The 17,185-nt window shown below is 38.7% G+C and overlaps 1 protein-coding gene across 1 annotated transcript; it reads left to right on the top strand.

Moving 5' to 3' along the window:
* Positions 1-657: 657 nt before the first annotated feature.
* Positions 658-16,596, top strand: LOC104532346 (probable G-protein coupled receptor 158; the record flags this gene model as incomplete). Its single annotated transcript, XM_010177534.1, has 3 exons — positions 658-896; positions 12,189-12,327; positions 16,461-16,596. Coding segments are annotated over 3 exons (514 nt in total), but the record flags the coding sequence as incomplete, so codon positions are not given.
* Positions 16,597-17,185: the final 589 nt, after the last annotated feature.

Raw genomic sequence — 17,185 nt, 5'->3', positions numbered from 1 at the left:
GTAAGTGCAAATATTTTTAAAGTGCTACACATTGAATGCTGTTACATGGTATATGTGCTTGACATACGATGTGGCTTTTCTTACAATGGTTCTGTTCCAGCTTGAAAAGCATGTTGGTGCCTCTAAACAAGTCAGAAGACACTTAATTAACAAAGTGTCTTCCACAGTTATTTTTTCGAGGAGTAAAGTATTGTCTCAGAAGCATCAAACTCAGTGGTAAAAATATCCATGAAGTGCTAATTTTTCCTCTGGGAATAGAATGATTGGGGATGAGCAGACAGCATCAAAACAAAAAGAAATCTCATACATGTGGTTGCTGTTTTATGGAAATGACTTTCCCTTTTCCAAAAGTCTTCCACGGGGAGATGGAAGGTGCAAAACAGCTTGACAACATAGCATGTGAATGCATGTCTCTAACATAAGCACAGCTAATATTTTCTGTTAATGCTGTGTAGCACTCTCTGGGCAGCAATCAGTTCCATTTGAATAGGATGAATATGAAAGTAATAATGTTTCAAATTTCACTCTTGTACATATTGTCAGGGGAAAGAATGTTGATAATTTTTTTCAATAAGCTGATAGTGAAATAAAATGAAAGTGTAATTCCTGTGACACAGCTAGTGCTCTTTTTAATTCTGCACTTTCTGAATTTTTCAGGGTTTTGAAGGTATTCCTGTCCCGAACTGCTCAGCGTATTCCATACATGACAGGTGGGCGAGTGATGAGGATGCTGGCTGTTATTCTTCTGATAGTCTTTTGGTTTCTTGTTGGCTGGACTTCTGCAATAACCCAAAATTTGGAGAGAAACATTCCACTCATTGGCCAAGGGCAAACATCTGACCATTTAATCTTCAATATGTGCCTCATAGACCGCTGGGATTACATGATGGCTGTTGGTATGTTCTTTTTCTAGCTTATCTTTTAATTTGTAAAATAAAGCTTGGTTACCTTTGCATTTTTCTTCTTTTTGGGTATGTTAAAGTTTTGTCAGACTGCGTAACATCATATGAAAAGCTTCTAGGGGAATGGAATATTGGCATATATGGTTTTTTAAATGGGCTGAGAAGTAAAACATATTTCAAATATCCTGAGACTTTTATGACTTTCAAAGGTTTGTAACTTGGATTGTAGTAACAAAATGATGGGTGCTCAAGAAATTTTGTCTTTGAAGACAGAAGATATCATGCTCTTCTACTCTATTAAGAGAGAGAAAGTGTGGCAGAAGGTTTTTGCAGTAGAGGCAAAGCCAGCTCTCAAGCCTGAACAAAATTCATCTGAATTTCCTATGTTCTATTATTTTGCCTTCTTACTCAAACTACCTTATAAACAGAGTTACGTTTGTGCAAGTCATCAGTAAACTGTGCAGCCACCTTATTGGTACCAGGAGATGTATGTCTACAAGTCTGTACTAACATGTGTGTGTCTATATGTATATATATGTGTGTGCGTGGGTGTGTGTGCGTGTGTATGCACTTAAAGATTTTTATTGTTAATAGCAGTCTGAAAAGCTTACAGACCATAGGAACAAGTTCCAAAGTTAGATACTTTATCCCAGAGATATGTCAGAAGAAATACCCATAATGCAGAACCCCTTTTATTCCTATAATTCTCCTGGGAGAAGCCTTACAAAAGATTCTATGTGATAAATTAATTGATAATTATGATATTAGATGTAAAATGCTAAAATAAAAATGCTAGATGATAATTTATGAAAGGCTTGTTTTTTCCATTTAATTTAGTAAGGCACAGTATTTTATATAAAACTAGGGAGTGTTTTGGAATATATTCCATCACATGTAGCCCTTGCTGGAATACCTCCCTCTTTCACTTGGCTGTCAATGCTTCACAGAAATGTGGAGAGGGAATTTTCAAGGTCGCAGATTAATGAAGTGAGAATTAACAAGGCTCTGTTAGAAAGTCATAATGAGATGAATCCTTTATGATACCAGAGATTATTGGAGTTAGGATTTATGGAGCATTTTCCATACTAATCATGCTACTTAGGCTCTATCTCCGGAGACTTTTATTGCAGTGAATGTTTTATATTTACATTTCCATTAAGTTTAAGAGGATGCTCTCTGTGAGAGAAGTAGGAACTTAGACACAAAGGTTGTCACTATTTCTAGCATTGCCCCTGTACTCTGTGATATGCTGATGAGAAAAATTAGCATTCCGTAAATCTTATTTTATCTTCATAATGTAATGTAGTTAGTATGTATTTTCCGTGAGGTTGGGTAGCTTATTTGTCACTTCCCTAGATTCTTTTATTTCCTTTGTGTTCGTTTCTGCATCACTTTCAAGGTTGGGGCATCTGTCTCATTGACAAGCTATGGCATAGTTGACAATCTGAGATTTTGGAGAAAGACCTGAGGGCTTGAAAACGCTCACGCACAAAGCCTTTTTCCTATGACCTGAATAAATTCTCTACCTCTACCTGTCACAGCCAGATTCCAAGTTAGGAAAAAAAAAACGCAAAACCCAAGCTATAAACTTCTGGTACCTAAGGGTTCCCAGTGTCACAAATCAAACTATTGTTCTTTATCCTGAGGGAAAAATCCTGTAACTGAAACAGATGTCACCACAGGATTTAAAAGAACTTCCCAGGAACTGGAAAAAAACCAACAAAATAGTAAGTTTAATGAACAAAGCCCCAGGCAGGAGAGAAAGGCAGGAAGAGAGATAAACATGCATGCACAAACGCAAATAAAAAGCAGAGGTGAAATCTTGGCTGGTGGATGTTTCTGACTTCAGCAGGGCCAGGGTTTCACCTAGTGTGGGTAGGATTTGAAGTTTAGTTTTTATAATACCCATATGCATTCTGTGTGTGTTTTTCAGTGGTTTTTTTTTTAAACCAGAAGCGAATGACAGGTATTAACCAAGTGCAGGGAGGTATTTTTCCCCAGCACCTGGTTGGTTCCTGGCTGGCAGGAGCTGGGCTGCTCCCGTGCAGCTGGGTTGAGCTGCTGCCATAGCCCACTCTTTGGAGGGTCATGTTTTGGGTCCTGTGCATCACAAGGATTTCAAACATGAGGCTGTGTCATGATTACTGCATGACCTCAGCCAGGAAAAGGAACAAAGTAAGTATTTCAGGCTGTTCCCAAAAGAACTCTCTCCCACTCTTCATTTGTTGATATTTAACGTATATAAACTCTGCATCTAAAGAGGGTATGAGTTGCTAGGACAGGCTCTGACAGATTGGGTGTTAAGACTGCCTGTACAGTTTTGAGCTAGGGCATTGTAATACAGCCTTACAAGGCCCTTTATTAAATTTTCTACAGGGCCTCTGCTGCATTCAGCAAATGAGTGATTATTATTTCTTTTTGTTATCCCCATTCGATGTGGCCCTATGCCATAATCGGGGTGTGTTGTTCAGAGCATGCAAGGAATAAAGAACTATTCATTTCCAAATGGGCATTTTTAAGCCGTGTTCTCCTTAGCATTGATGTACAAAGATTAAAGCCAAAATTGTCAACAGTAGCTATCCATTCTGAGTGTCTGCCTTGAGACATCTAGGGATTGGTTTTTGAGTAATGTTTATAGCCTCTGTGTGGAAGGCACAACCAGGAGGCATTTGTTAGATCTGTTTTCAGTTCTCACATTAGATACTCAGAAAATGTGTAACGTAAAAATAGTGATCACTTGTGAAAAGCTTACTCTAAATGATAAGACCAGGACTATATGAAATGTTTGCAGCAGAAATAGGAAAAGAATCCTTTTTTACAAAAAAGCTCTATCCCTTTCTTGTTTGTAACCCACTGCTCCCACCACCATGTACGTCTCTTACAATGTCCATATCGCCAACACTATGTGCGGTTTATGTCCCTCATGTCTAGGATATGGCAAATCTGGAAAAGATATAGGGAAAAGCAACAAAGATGATGAATGGTGCAGAATGTCTTCTCTATGAAAAGAGACTAAATCAAGTGGGACAATTCACTCATCTCAGATTAGCTGTTTCTTCCAATTTAATTTAAAATAAAACATTCTCAAGGATGACAGAGAATGGAACTTTTAAAAAAACAGATTTTTTTTTATTTTTTTTTTAAACTATGACCATCAACATTTTTCTGTTTTCCTTTCTCAAAAATAGCTGGAACCCCTAAGCTGAGCAGTTTGGGTTGCATTACACCCTGCAGTAATGTTGCTTTTTCTTGGTATCTGCTACATCACAGGTGAAATCCCATAGCCTTTATTTAGGCACCACATCTACACAGTATTTCTGCTAAGGAAACCATATTTGTGTTACCTTAGCCGCATGTTTGGTAAATACCATATTCAGATTCTTCTGCAAGCCACCCGTGGGAGGAGATGGCTTTGTGAGAGGCTAGAAGATGCTCTGACTTCCTCTTGTCTTTCCACCACTCTTTTTTGAATCCACTTCTTGGTACCTTGGATACCATTGGCATTTGCTTGTATCCTCTTTAAGATGTGAGAGAAGAGGTTCTACACTCTGCCTGCTTTCTGCTGCTGGTGGTAGATCCCTCTGATTCTGTTGTCCCTCTTTCATCTGCACACAAGTGAAGAGGATGATGGGGCACATGGAAACAAGAGAGTGGCCAACTGGCTTTAATAACAGTGGGCTATGGAAGGAATGAGGCAGAACAGCACATCTGTGTAGAGGAAGGAACAAAATGCTTGAGTATAAGGGCTAAGACAAGTGCAGAAATGAGGGGAGTTCCTGGAGGTTGTAGACCTGAGTGCTGGCATACATTTCGTGCAAGGAGACTCCTAGGCACGTTGCTTGCACTTGAGTCAGAGGACATGTGTCCCTTGCCAGCAAAAGCCATCTCTAAGTCACCCTCAAGCCATGGGGCCCATAGACAGTGACTCAACATGTCCCTTGCATTACTTCAAGTGGACCTGCAGCGCAGACTTGTGGCTCTGTGGGGGACGGAGCGTGCTGTAACCCCCACCAGCCCATGGACCCCTGCTCTTCTTTTAGCCTTGCACAGCTGTGGGCCAAGTCAGTTCTGGTAAAAAAGCAAGTCAGGATTTAGCACCATTAATTCTTACTCCACACAGTCTCTGTACTGCTGTGCCTACCTGATTAAAATGATGCTGAGATATGGTGAGAGGGACAGATAAACTTCTATTAATTTATAATTTGTGAGGAATAACCCAACACTAAAGGCTTAGATCTGTAAGTCTTCCCTTTGAAGAAAAAACCTCTCCTGTGATAACTCTCCAGGTGGGAGATTGCACGCAGTGAGGCAGAAAGAGACTGCACTGGCTTGCAACACAGGAGCAGGCGAGGACACAATTTTTTTCCTGTTTTAAAATGGTGTGCACTTGGCTCCAGCTGGCACCCTAAGTGAACAAACGGATGGAAAAGCCATGCTTCCAGATCCATGGCCAGCTTCATTGCAGTAGAGCAGATTAAAAACGTAGACATTAGTCTGACTAAATGAAGTGCGATGGAGAAGTAGATGAGTTGTTGTAGCTGTGTTATGGATGTAAGTAGAGTTGTAATCAGTAATTTGTGCCGAAAACCTGAGGAAAAATGGCATAACTGTTGGAAGAGTACTGGTTTGCCAACAGGGCAGAGTTCAGAATACCAAGTGAACTTAGTCAAGTTGCAGCTGCAATGGACTCTTTCTTATTAGTATTTAGGAAAGGATGCAGAGCACAAAACCACCTCTGGAGAGCAGTGGCCTGTTCTTGGCCTACGATGGTGCTTTTTAAGCAAGTGAGTGTGGACAGACATAGAAGATCACAGTGTCATGAAAATGGGCTTTAATCCTTCAGGGGTGTCTCTTTTTGCAAGTAGCTTTTGGACAGCAGAATGCAAGCAATCACAGAGTTGGGGATCCTGGCTTGAGGAAGCTCCTTTCAGCAACTCTATCCCACATCTATCTCTACCGAGAGGCTGGCCTAAGGAAGCACAAGAGAAAGGCATTTCTGGCAGGGTAGGAGGGCTGAGAAGCAACCAGGACACCCTGAAATAGCTTACTTTCCTGACCATGGCAGTAAGGAAGCTCCCAGTTTAGGATTTAAATTGTTCACAATGTGGGTAAATTTATTTCAGCTGCCGTCTTGCAGTGACAGGGTGACATTATACCCATTTTACACAGCCAGAGCTGAGGCACAATAAGATTAGGGTTATATGATCCATTTAATCTGGGTGCCCATTTTGTAATGCCATTGGCTCTGTTACAGAGCTTAGTCAAATCTATATATAACATGTTATGTATGGTCTTACTGGCTACAAATATAGCCCTGTGTGCTTAGTTCTGCTGCAAATGGCAGAAAAATTGCCTAGGTTGGCACCCAAATAGGAAGAGAAATGCTCTCTGTGATCATCTCTGCAAAGTTGGGCTTGAGTGGGAACATTTTTTATATGCCCAGGAGCTAGACAAAGTTTGGTAGAGACAAAGTTAGAATTCAGTTGGGCATGTGCACAAGACTGCTTTTTTCCCCTGCAGTGTTTTCTCTCATTCACTAGACATCTAGATGTCATTTGCAACAAATTACAGAGCTTTCCTAATTTGACAACCTTGATTTATCTCTGGAATTGCTCTGTCACATACATTAAATGAGTTTGGCCTCTTAAGAAATTATATAGTTAACTGAAGATTATATATGCTAAAAAGAATAAGTTAAGGCTGCATGCGTGGTATTTTTATTTTAGTGCTGTCCAATTCTTAGAGACAGCAAAGCTGTAGAAGCAAGGATGAAGTACTTTCCTAAGGCCTCTGGGAAGAGCTGGTGTGTAAACCATATTCAAAAACACACCTTTATATTTCTTGATTTCCCATGTTCCCTTATACGATCTTTGCTCTTCTGAATCTGTTTTTTCTTAACTCTGCTGAAGTCATGTCCTTACTGCCTTTACTCCATTTGTCATCCTGTGGGTGTTCTCTTCCCATATCCACTCAAGTAAGGAGGGTCTCAAGGACTTTTCCAAATCTTGAAAAGAGGAAGGTGACTTTAATCTGCTTTCAGTTCATCATATCTTGCTCTGCAGTTCTGTGCAGTCAGGTGAGGTACAGACATCTGCAGAGCAGGTAATGAGAGAGGATATGGATTAACGCAGGAATTTACTTGTGTGGGGGACTGGACAGGCAGAGTGGGTCAGTCTGCATTTGCCGTGTTTTGCAAGGTGTGACACAACTCAGCTAACGGATGCTGAAACAAAATGCCACAGAGACCATCTCTGGACACAGCTTTGCCTTCTACTGCCTTTAAATATGGAAGAATAATTTGCAGCACGGACAACTGCATGTTTAGCAAAACCTTAATAATTCCATTAACCCAGATCTTCAAAAGAAGTTTGATTAAGTCAATAGTACCAACCCTGAGTCTGTCCTTCTCTATAGAGCAGATAGATATCACATACTGTGAACATACTGTCCTTCATTATAAGAAGATGCAGAATATGAACAATGGCCTAAACAAATCCCAGGTGAGCTGACACGGTGTACTCTTAGTTATAACAGGCCAGTGGCATTGGACATCAGTCTGGTCCAGTGTGTTGGATGACCAAGCTAAATGCTCCATTTTCTAAAAATATGATGGGCATTGCAAACAAGAGGAATTATTGTGTATCACCAAAGGATGTAACTAAGCAGATTGATTAGGTAGTGCAAAGAACCAGATAAAATCCTGTGTGGATAAGAAATATGTAATGGCTACCAAGAGGGATATTTAAAGATTAATTAATTTGTGCACATGGCCACATTTTGTTTTAATCTCTTACCTCCGTTCATATCTACATCCATTTATGCCTTTAAAGCAATTGTTCCTTTTCTTACTTTCTTATCTATCAGAAGTTTTCACCTGAAATCTGAATGCCTGATTTGGATTGTTAATACAGTAGCTACTGCAAGTTTTTTCAGAGCTATTTTATGCTTGATATTTTTGACTTCACATTTCCTGTCCAAAGGGCTGTGGACAGCTCTCCCTCCTAGGAATTTCAATCTTTTTTCAGAAGGGGGAAAGAAGGTATTTCGTGTTCTTGTGCTTAATAAGTGAAATGAGATAATTTATAAGCCTTATGATAAATCATACTTAAAGGAACCAGATCACATATTTTGAGCTTTGGTTTGGTCTTGGCAGGTTTGCAATAGGCTAAGATAGTCCTTTAGTGGTCAAAAAGTCACTCTTCTACACCAGGCTTTTAGCAGAAAATTATTCTGCAAGTCAGATACAAATTTCATATCACATCTCAGAGTTTTTATTAATTAAAGATATTTGGCACAGAACAGTCACTAGTGTTCCATAGGCAGAACTAAAGAAGACCTCAGAGATGAGTGGTATATTAGAACCTTGCTCTATGGTGCCCAGATATGCTCCATTATCTGTCTGTCTGTTTGTCTATTTATCTATCTATTTGAAGTTAGTTATATCTGTGTTTTTCATCAGTATAATAAATACATTAATATGACACCTTATTTTATATGGAGAAACCAAAAAGGCCATTTTGTCATACAGCAAAATTGTGAAACACCTTCAGATTTTGTTAAAAATTGCAGTAATAGTCTGTAGCTAATTATATGAATTTGATTTCCCCCCTCAAGCACAGCTTCTCCATGACACATTTAAGCTGTGTAATTAGTGTTTTGGATAATAAATTGGTTTTCTATCAGTCTGTTTTATTTGTTATTGCTAATGAAATTATTGTAACATTGGGCTTAGCAAGTGTAGGAACTCTGTTATTTTACCTTGTGTTTTAAAAGCTATTCCCTATTTGTGTTGCATACCAGATGTCACACTAATTATTATCTGCAGACAGGAATGCAAGCTTTGCTCTAAATGTAGAGCTTTTATAAAAGTATTATGCATTAAATGGTGCAAACTACTGTTATGCTCCAGTATATTAATACTTTGAAATCTCCTCTTGTTGTCTTAGGAACATCTTGTAACTATGATTATGAAACCGAAAACTCAAATTTTTAGAATTAATGGGATCTGGATATCAAATGCTATGTTCATTCCTACTTACCCCAGCTTATTGAAGTTGGTTTTTATTATGGAGGTGTGGCTTTTTCACTTTTATTTCCTCTCTGAGATACCTGTATACAAATTTGTATTAAAAAAACCATAACAATTCTTGTGAATCTTCAGACTTAGAGCAGATTTTTTTTATTTAAAAATAAGTAAAATTTGTCCCACAGTCTTTAGTTTAAGTAGGAATACCATCAGCACATGCAGTTGTATACATGTATTTTAATCCCTTTAAAAGCCAAACTTTTTGAAACTCGCAGCCTCTGCTAGCACTTGTAACTGACCTTTTCAGTCAGGAAGAGACTTGGGGCTCTTCTCACTTCAGTTGAAGAAGAGAAAGAAGAATGGACCTGGGTAGTTTTGTGGAGTATGCCTGTTATTTCACAGTTAGCTCACCTATTCAGCTCTGCTGCTAATGTTGGATTTTTTACTGCAGGGGGACTTTGGGTGAAAGGCAAAATGAGAGGACATAGGCTCTCTGGCGTATTCTGGGGAATACCTGCTCAACCATATTAATAATAAGAGTTTCCATAGAACATGGGACAGTAAGATACAGTGATTTGGCTTTAGCAACCTAATTCTAACCATTTTCTCATTTTCAATTTCTTCTAAATCAATACGGAACAATTAAAGAAATAAATTTCAGTGCTTTGAAGAGGAATACATTTCAGTGACATGATTCTGCATATGCGAGGAAAGTGTTCTTAAAGAGAAAAGCCAAAACTGCTAACATTTAATCTTTGATCTTATTAAAGAGCCTTTAATCTTATTGCATTGAAGCAAAATTTATATTCCACTTGCTCAGAGAAGACGTCAGGAGCAAGATGGCTTCATAGGTCATTCCTGTGTAGGTGTTTTTAAGAAGCCGGAGTAATAGACTTCACCAGTAGCATAGCTAATTATCTAGGAATTAAATTGAAGCAGCAGCCAGTTTGCCCAAGCGCTGAGTGTGTGGGGTATGTGGGAAGACATACCTGCATGCATGCTTTTGTAAAGCTCAAAACCAGACTGGAACACACAGTCTCAGAAGATTTATTTCATATTTTTCATATTGACGCTCAGTAAGGTTCTGAGTCAAACTATTAAAGTCAAAAGTTTTATTATTGTTGGGATTTTGTTAAGGAAGAACACAAAAATGGCAGCATGTGTGGATTGTGCCTTTTCAGATGTTTGGTTTTATGTAACTGGTAAAACTGCTGGGTTTACGTAGGATATGTTCCAGTAAAAATGATGGGCTTAAAGGTAGGCCATCTACTTTTGATAAAAATAAGAAACAGCAAAGTGTTCAAACTGATCTCTTACCAGAGCACAGAGAGATCTGTATGGCAGAAATAATTTTATCAAAACTTGTCTCTCATTGATTTTAGCTGAAATTCATAGGAAAATTAGAAGTTTCAAAATGCTGTAACACTATAATGTATGTAATTTACAGCAATTATGGACTGTAAAAAGTGGGAAGAACCAGAGGACCTGTTCTCATGAGATACCCAGTGCAGATGTTTTATTTCAATCTGTTGCTAATGGGGCTTCACAAAGATTTGCGTCCTTATTCAAACCAGATCAGTAATGATTTGCTGATCACTGCCACAGGATGATGTTACTCATCTCCTGTTCTAGTTACAGTATAACAACATGTATTGGCCAAAAGAAGTATGAGAAATAACTAATTTTCTACTATTCTATATTTGACTGTAGTTTTTAATGTAAATGTGTTTTTTTTCAATCTTTACATATAGTCAGTGATAATCTAAGATTATCTAAGATGCAATGACAAAATACAAAAATTCACAAAACCAAGAAGAAGGTTAATAAAGGACTTTCCTTTAGTTCAAGCAGCCAATTTAATTCATTTCAGGGATGAGGAGCTATGGTAGTGTTCAGCTCACCTGCCAGAACATCTGACATCTAGATGCTTAGATTAACGTACTCATCAGATTGCTCTCAGTATTCAAGGAGAGACTTGGCACCTACTGTTGTGTCAGGTTGTGATGGTCTGCGCTGTAGAGCTGACTAGCTCTGTTCATAAGCAGTAGGAGGATCATGGGCTGAGCTAGACACCTCACTTTTTGGTCACTGGGCATAGGTGAGTTAAATCCCATCCCTCCTATTTTGCATTTTTCTCTCAAATGTATGAACTTGCTCTCAGCAGAGTTGAATGTATGGTGGCATCACTAATACATTAGTGATGTAATAGTAAGTGAAGGGATCCAGTGCTCAGTGGATTTGTTGCAGTAATTCAGCAAGGCAAAACTAAAGTATGAGTAACAACAGGATCACACATAGTTTCTGAAGCTACTCTGGAGCAGTGCCAGTGTTGCAGGAGTCTATCATGGAATTGCATGTTGCTGGATGGACTCAACCACTTCTAGCCATTGTCAACCGAGACTGCAAGGCAAGAGGCGCAAGTGCCAGCTCTACTCATAGCTACATAGCAGAGCTGTGGGTTTGGGTTTTTTTTTCTGGAAGGAGAGCTTTTTCAAGATGGATGTGACATTATTTCATTTATATCAAAAGCAAAATGGTGTCACAGCAGACTGTCTACTGGAGACTGAAGTCAGAGTCCTGCTGGGTGCAGATGAGTTAGCTCTAACAGGCTCGTTTAAGCTGATCCTTACCCTTTATTCCTTCTCCTTTCTTCCTTTACTCATTTTTTTCCTAATGGAGAGAAACACATCATTTGTTATAATTACATTAGGCCCTCACAAATGACTCATCTTATTATGGGCACCAGCAGAATTAACTATCATGAACAGAGCAAATTTTTTAACCCAAAATATATTGTTATATCTGAGTTATAAACCTTTGAAATGAAACTGTTGTCTTAAAAAGCTTGTAGTTTAGTAGTAGCAGTCGTATTTGCCTCTATAACAAGAACCAGAGCTACTAATAAAAATACTTTGTTATTTTAAGTGATGTCAAACTTCTGTAGTACCAAATTGAAAAACAAGCAAGACATTATTAGACATTGTCATAAAGTGTGTCAATTTAAAATCTGAAACACCATGAATGCAGATATTCCTAATCTGGGAAAAAGAAGTGTGTAAAATGAAAACCAAGTATATCATGTGCAGTGACTATATCTGAAAAAGTATGAATGTCTATGTGTCTACATACATACATATATGAGTGTATACTGTCTTTGTATAGATACTCGCACATACAGAAGATACTATAGCACTTCAAATTTCCTTCCTTTTTTCTATGTAAAACTAATTGCAAATTATTTCTTTTTGTTCTTCTCACAGCTGAATTTTTATTCCTCTTGTGGGGTGTTTATCTCTGCTATGCAGTGCGGACAGTCCCATCAGCATTTCATGAGCCACGTTATATGGCTGTTGCAGTTCACAATGAGCTCATTATCTCCGCTATATTCCATACAATTAGGCAAGTGATCCGTAGATCTAGTAATTAACTGATTTTCTTTCAGGTTTCATATGGTGCAACTTAAAATGAGTGAATGGGATAGGGATGTATAACGGAAGGTCTCATAAATGTTTAATTCCACTAATTAAGTGATTACTAAACTTAAAAGTGTTCCCATAGGATTCAAGAATATGTACAATCAACTTGTTAATTGTATAATTAGGGGGTTTTTCAGTATAGCTAGCTGATATGTTCTTGGATCAAAGTTCAGTATATACAATAAATTAGATATAGTGTCTGTCTTCAGTCATCTGCCTACTGCTCACTGGTTTGTATCTCTAGAAAAACAGCAGGTAAGAATGTTGCTTTATATTAACTTTCCCTGGTGTGTAACACATTGGCAAGGTGCAGCTGTATCTTAAGATAATTGTACTGGCTTGTCCATGAAGCATAATGTTTTATATGCTGACATAAAAAATTGTTATGCTTATGATGCTGTAACACTAATATAAAGCACATGTTTCTTATGAAGTTTATAATGAGCTCTACATTTCAGACTTGTAAATTATTAGAGTAGTAAAAAATAAATAAGGGTCTTTGCCAGAGACATGAAAATTGCTATATATGGCTTTCCTACAGAGTACTCGGTAAAAATGAATAGAAAAATCAATGCTAGATAGCATGAATTTCATCTCATGCTGTAAGAGACTCTTATGACATTCTCACACCTTTCTTTGCCTCCTGACAGACCTTATCTACTAAGTTTTGGGGTTTTTTTATATCGCTCCATTGACAGTCTTCAAATACTCTTCTCTGTTCTTTGGTCTGTCTTGGAATTCACTTTTCTCTCTGCCTTCTTGATGTTTGCTTCCATGAGGCATCATTTTTTTCCGAGTAAACATCAGCAAAGCAGATCTTTCATTTCTGCTCCTTCCAGGTGCTCTTTTCATTGTAACAAAGTTTGCTGCGTTTCTCAGGTTTGCAACTTTTTCTTTCATTCTCCTTCTCCTAACCCCATATCTCAACATCCACATACTTTCAAAAACTTGTTTTTTATTCCGTAACACAAACATCTGCAAGAAAAATGTTTAAAATCTGTATTTGATAGAAGCATTTTTCTTATTGTTCCTGATAGATATAAAATTCCCCCATTTATTAATGTTCCTAAACCATATTTTGGGCCATGTTAGAAGGTACAGTTCAGTGCATTAGGAGGGCTATTATGTGGGCAGCAAGTTTCTTTTAACAATAGGACAGGATTAAAGTAGTCTTGGATTAAAGAGAGGAGAAAAGGGGAAAACGTAGCATTTTACTACATGCCTTATGAAGGAGACACAGAAGGATTAGGTCTTTCAGTTTATCCTAGTAAGGATCCCACTCCTTCACCCTTAGGACTGCTGATTCTGTTTTTCCATCTTTTTTTTAAAAAAAAGTACATTTTGTGTTGATACTTTGCCGTCTCTCTGATACATGCTGGTTTGTTGAAGAAATATCATATACTCTTTGTGGATAGGAATTAATAAAATGTACTGGATGTACACAATCCCTCCTGAGATTATGTCCATTTCTGTACACGTAAGTCTTAATCCCATCTCTTTGAAGTTCACATTTCCTGACTTTTTTTTTTTCTTCTGTATTCCCTGCCAAGTTCCGAATGTAACTGAAAGAGTGGGAATGTAAGACTCCTCAGATTTATATGGTGTTTCTGAGTTGTTATGAATTTGAAAGCACTGGAACCTTGAAGGACACCTACTATTACAAGGCAGCCATCCTGTCTGAAAACTCCTGAGGCTCATATGAGATTGATGTGAGCACTAAATAAAACCTTGAACTGTTTGCATTTTGTTTTCCTTTAAAACTATTATTCCTATTTCAGAAACAGAGGATTCTTTATTAACTTCAGGTCAGCATAGCGTTAGGTTTCTGCATTGCTCTTTGTCTTGTATTACTGAGAAAAAAATTATATGGCAAAACATCTAATTCACATAGAAACCTCATCTCTGTTAGGTCTGAATGGCTACTACAAATGTTATTTTGCTTTCAGGGGTGTGGCATGGATACCTTAATCAGTCAAGGTTTCTCATATGAAATGAGCAAAAATTTGCCACAGAATTTGAGGATTGGAGCTGTTAAGGGTTAGCCAAATCCGGTGGACATCAGGACCTGGGAGCTTTCTCCCATGTCTGTCTGATGGATGTGGCTGCTGCTGTTTCAATTTGCAGGCCTAGCAAGGCTGAGCACAGCCAGTACAGGTGCAGTCACACACAACGCATGGCTGGCCACATGGACCAGCGTAGGTCCAACACAGACAGCCTGGTCCTGTTCCTCCTCTGCAGCTGACCAGGTTCTCTAATGAAACTTGCACCCTGTGTAGGTTCATTACTACACTACATTCATAGGTCCTTCGAAAATGAGCACAGTCATTAACCCAATCTAATATCCACCTTTGGGTTTGAGGCCCCATACCCAGTTATGGACTGAGACCTTAAATCTTTGCAGATGTGGTCTCCCACGTGCTGGCTAGTCCAGCCTGAATTTTGCTCAGCCTGAATTTTGCTCATGAATTGCACATACACACGTGCACAGTGTAAAGAGTGAGATCACACAGACATTAGGAGAAGGATTTAATGAGAAGACAGGAGATACCGCAGTGATCAGGTACAGGGCTCAGTCAGTGACAACTTGCTCACATGTCACTAGCCCCTTTTATCCCCTCTTCTTTCCATGCTTGTTCTTCCCCCTTTTACCTTAGCCCCTCTCTGTCTCTGTCCTTGTCTTCTCCCAGATAAACAACCCACCCCTCATTACTTTTTTCCTGTTGATCCCAGTTTTGCTACATCTGTACTCCAGTTTGGTATTTCTGATATCATTAGCTAGGCAATCACAGCCTTATATGCTGACACGGATATGGTTACATTGGTACCGCTGACCTTCCAGGTTCTAATCCTCAAAGGCCCTCAATGCTCCCTTCAGTTACCTGTGAAGTTTGGCCATCTTTCAAATGACTCCCTGTTAACCACCTGCGAAATCTTGCCATCCCTCACAGCTCCGTCTGTGACTTTCACTCACTTTTTGCTGTTGTTATACCTAGCAGTTTCTTACGTTATCTTCTGTAGTCCTTATGTTGTGTTCAGTTAGCTAAACCTCAGGCCTGAGCCTCCTTGTATCCTTGCATACCTGAACACCAACATCCCTATAAGAAATAATATTTTATTGTGTTCATGAAACATTTCATTTACAAAGTATTAAACAAGAAATGATGACTGTATTATTATGGCATATAAGCCAGTGTTTCATGCCAGACTATTTCTGTTAATGAAGGCTTCTGCAAAATGTGTGTCTGTGGACTTGGATAAGTTGCAAATGTCATTTTTATCTGAATGATTTTTGTAAACCTGCAAATTACAAGCCAGTGGTACACCCGTTCATCCATTGCACTGCTTACCATTTCTATATGTGGGAGCTCACTAAAGCAGATAAGCCAAGCATGCTCCAGCTAGCTTTGACTGCAGCACTTCTTCTACCACTCTTTGAGAAAGCTCAGCAAGGAATTGCTTCATTGGGGAGGTTCAGCCATTCATTTCCTAATGGTCGCGAGGCTCTTGGGCCCAGCGGTATTGAGCTGGGTGGTCCTGCAATCAAGACCATTTCTCTGCTCCCTGCTAAAATGCATTTCAGTTCAGTTCTCTCTTTGGTGGCTTGTCAGCTGCGTGCTGTAGCTGTGATCTATGGATTTATGAAGTGTACTGCAATTTATAGTAGTACATGTGCTTACTTAACTTAAAATCATCTGTTCAGATCCTTAACATATGTAAACTGCCATAACTGAGTTCAGGCCAAAGAAGCTGTGACAATACAAATTATCAAAAACCCAGCTAAACAGAGTGAGAATGATGGAATAAGCAATATCTTTTACGGTCTGATGTTTCATTTTATATTTTGTTTTGGCTTGTTTTGCTAGTTGGCTTTTTTTTTTTAGTTGTTTTGAAATTGTGGTTTATAGGTAAAGCATGTGAATGTAATTTTTAGTGTGTATGAAAGCAGTACAGAACAAAACCAGTTGTGTTTGGCCTTTCAATGAAAAGAATCATAAGGAATATTAAAAATGCACTAGGGAAAAGGCAGTGAATTGCAACCCTGAATTCTATTTTCAGATTCATTCTTGCTTCAAGACTTCAGTCTGACTGGATGCTGATGCTGTTCTTTGCACACACACACTTGACTGTGACAGTCACTGTTGGGCTGCTTCTGATCCCTAAGGTACTCAAGTCTCCTGTCTCTTTCTTTTGATAAGACTGAGGAGGATAAATGTTATCATGCAGAAGCGATGCCGTATAAAATTAGAAAGCAACTGATAGAAAGGGAAGATGTAAAATTTTTGTATGTTACCTAAAAAACTGTGGGGGCTTTTTTATTTTAAAAACCCTTACATGTTTTCAAAGATTCTTTCTTTCAGCTTTCAAAATTCCAGGGGTTTAAAGTACTTAAAATTTGGATGTGATTAATACAAAAAGGAAAGAATCTTTCCTAACAATGCTTTTTTCAGGTATGCTGTCAGAGTTAGCTGAGATCAGACAAAGAGTTTAAGTGAGGGGATAGAAATAGCAGGATGGACTGCTAAAGAAAACTGGAGTGAGGATTGAATTAGCCATAATGTAGACAGGTTGGGATTTAAACCAGGAGGTTGTTACAGGTGGAAAAAGGAGAGCCCTTTGTGAGTCAGAGCCTCAGATGGATAGGTGCTGTACACCGAGATGGACATGGTCTATGATACGGAGCCAGGAATAGTGCTGGGTAAGAAGATGAGTGTGTGTGGGACATGAGAAGATGGAGGATGATGGGAAGAAGAGGAAGAGGGAGAGGAAGAGGGAGATGGAGA

Source organism: Antrostomus carolinensis, unplaced genomic scaffold (genome assembly GCF_000700745.2).
Source record: "Antrostomus carolinensis isolate BGI_N321 unplaced genomic scaffold, ASM70074v2 scaffold36521, whole genome shotgun sequence".
NCBI lineage: Eukaryota > Metazoa > Chordata > Aves > Caprimulgiformes > Caprimulgidae > Antrostomus > Antrostomus carolinensis.
The sequence above is the reverse complement of the archived record's forward strand: the minus strand, read 5'-3'. Positions and strand labels throughout refer to the sequence as shown.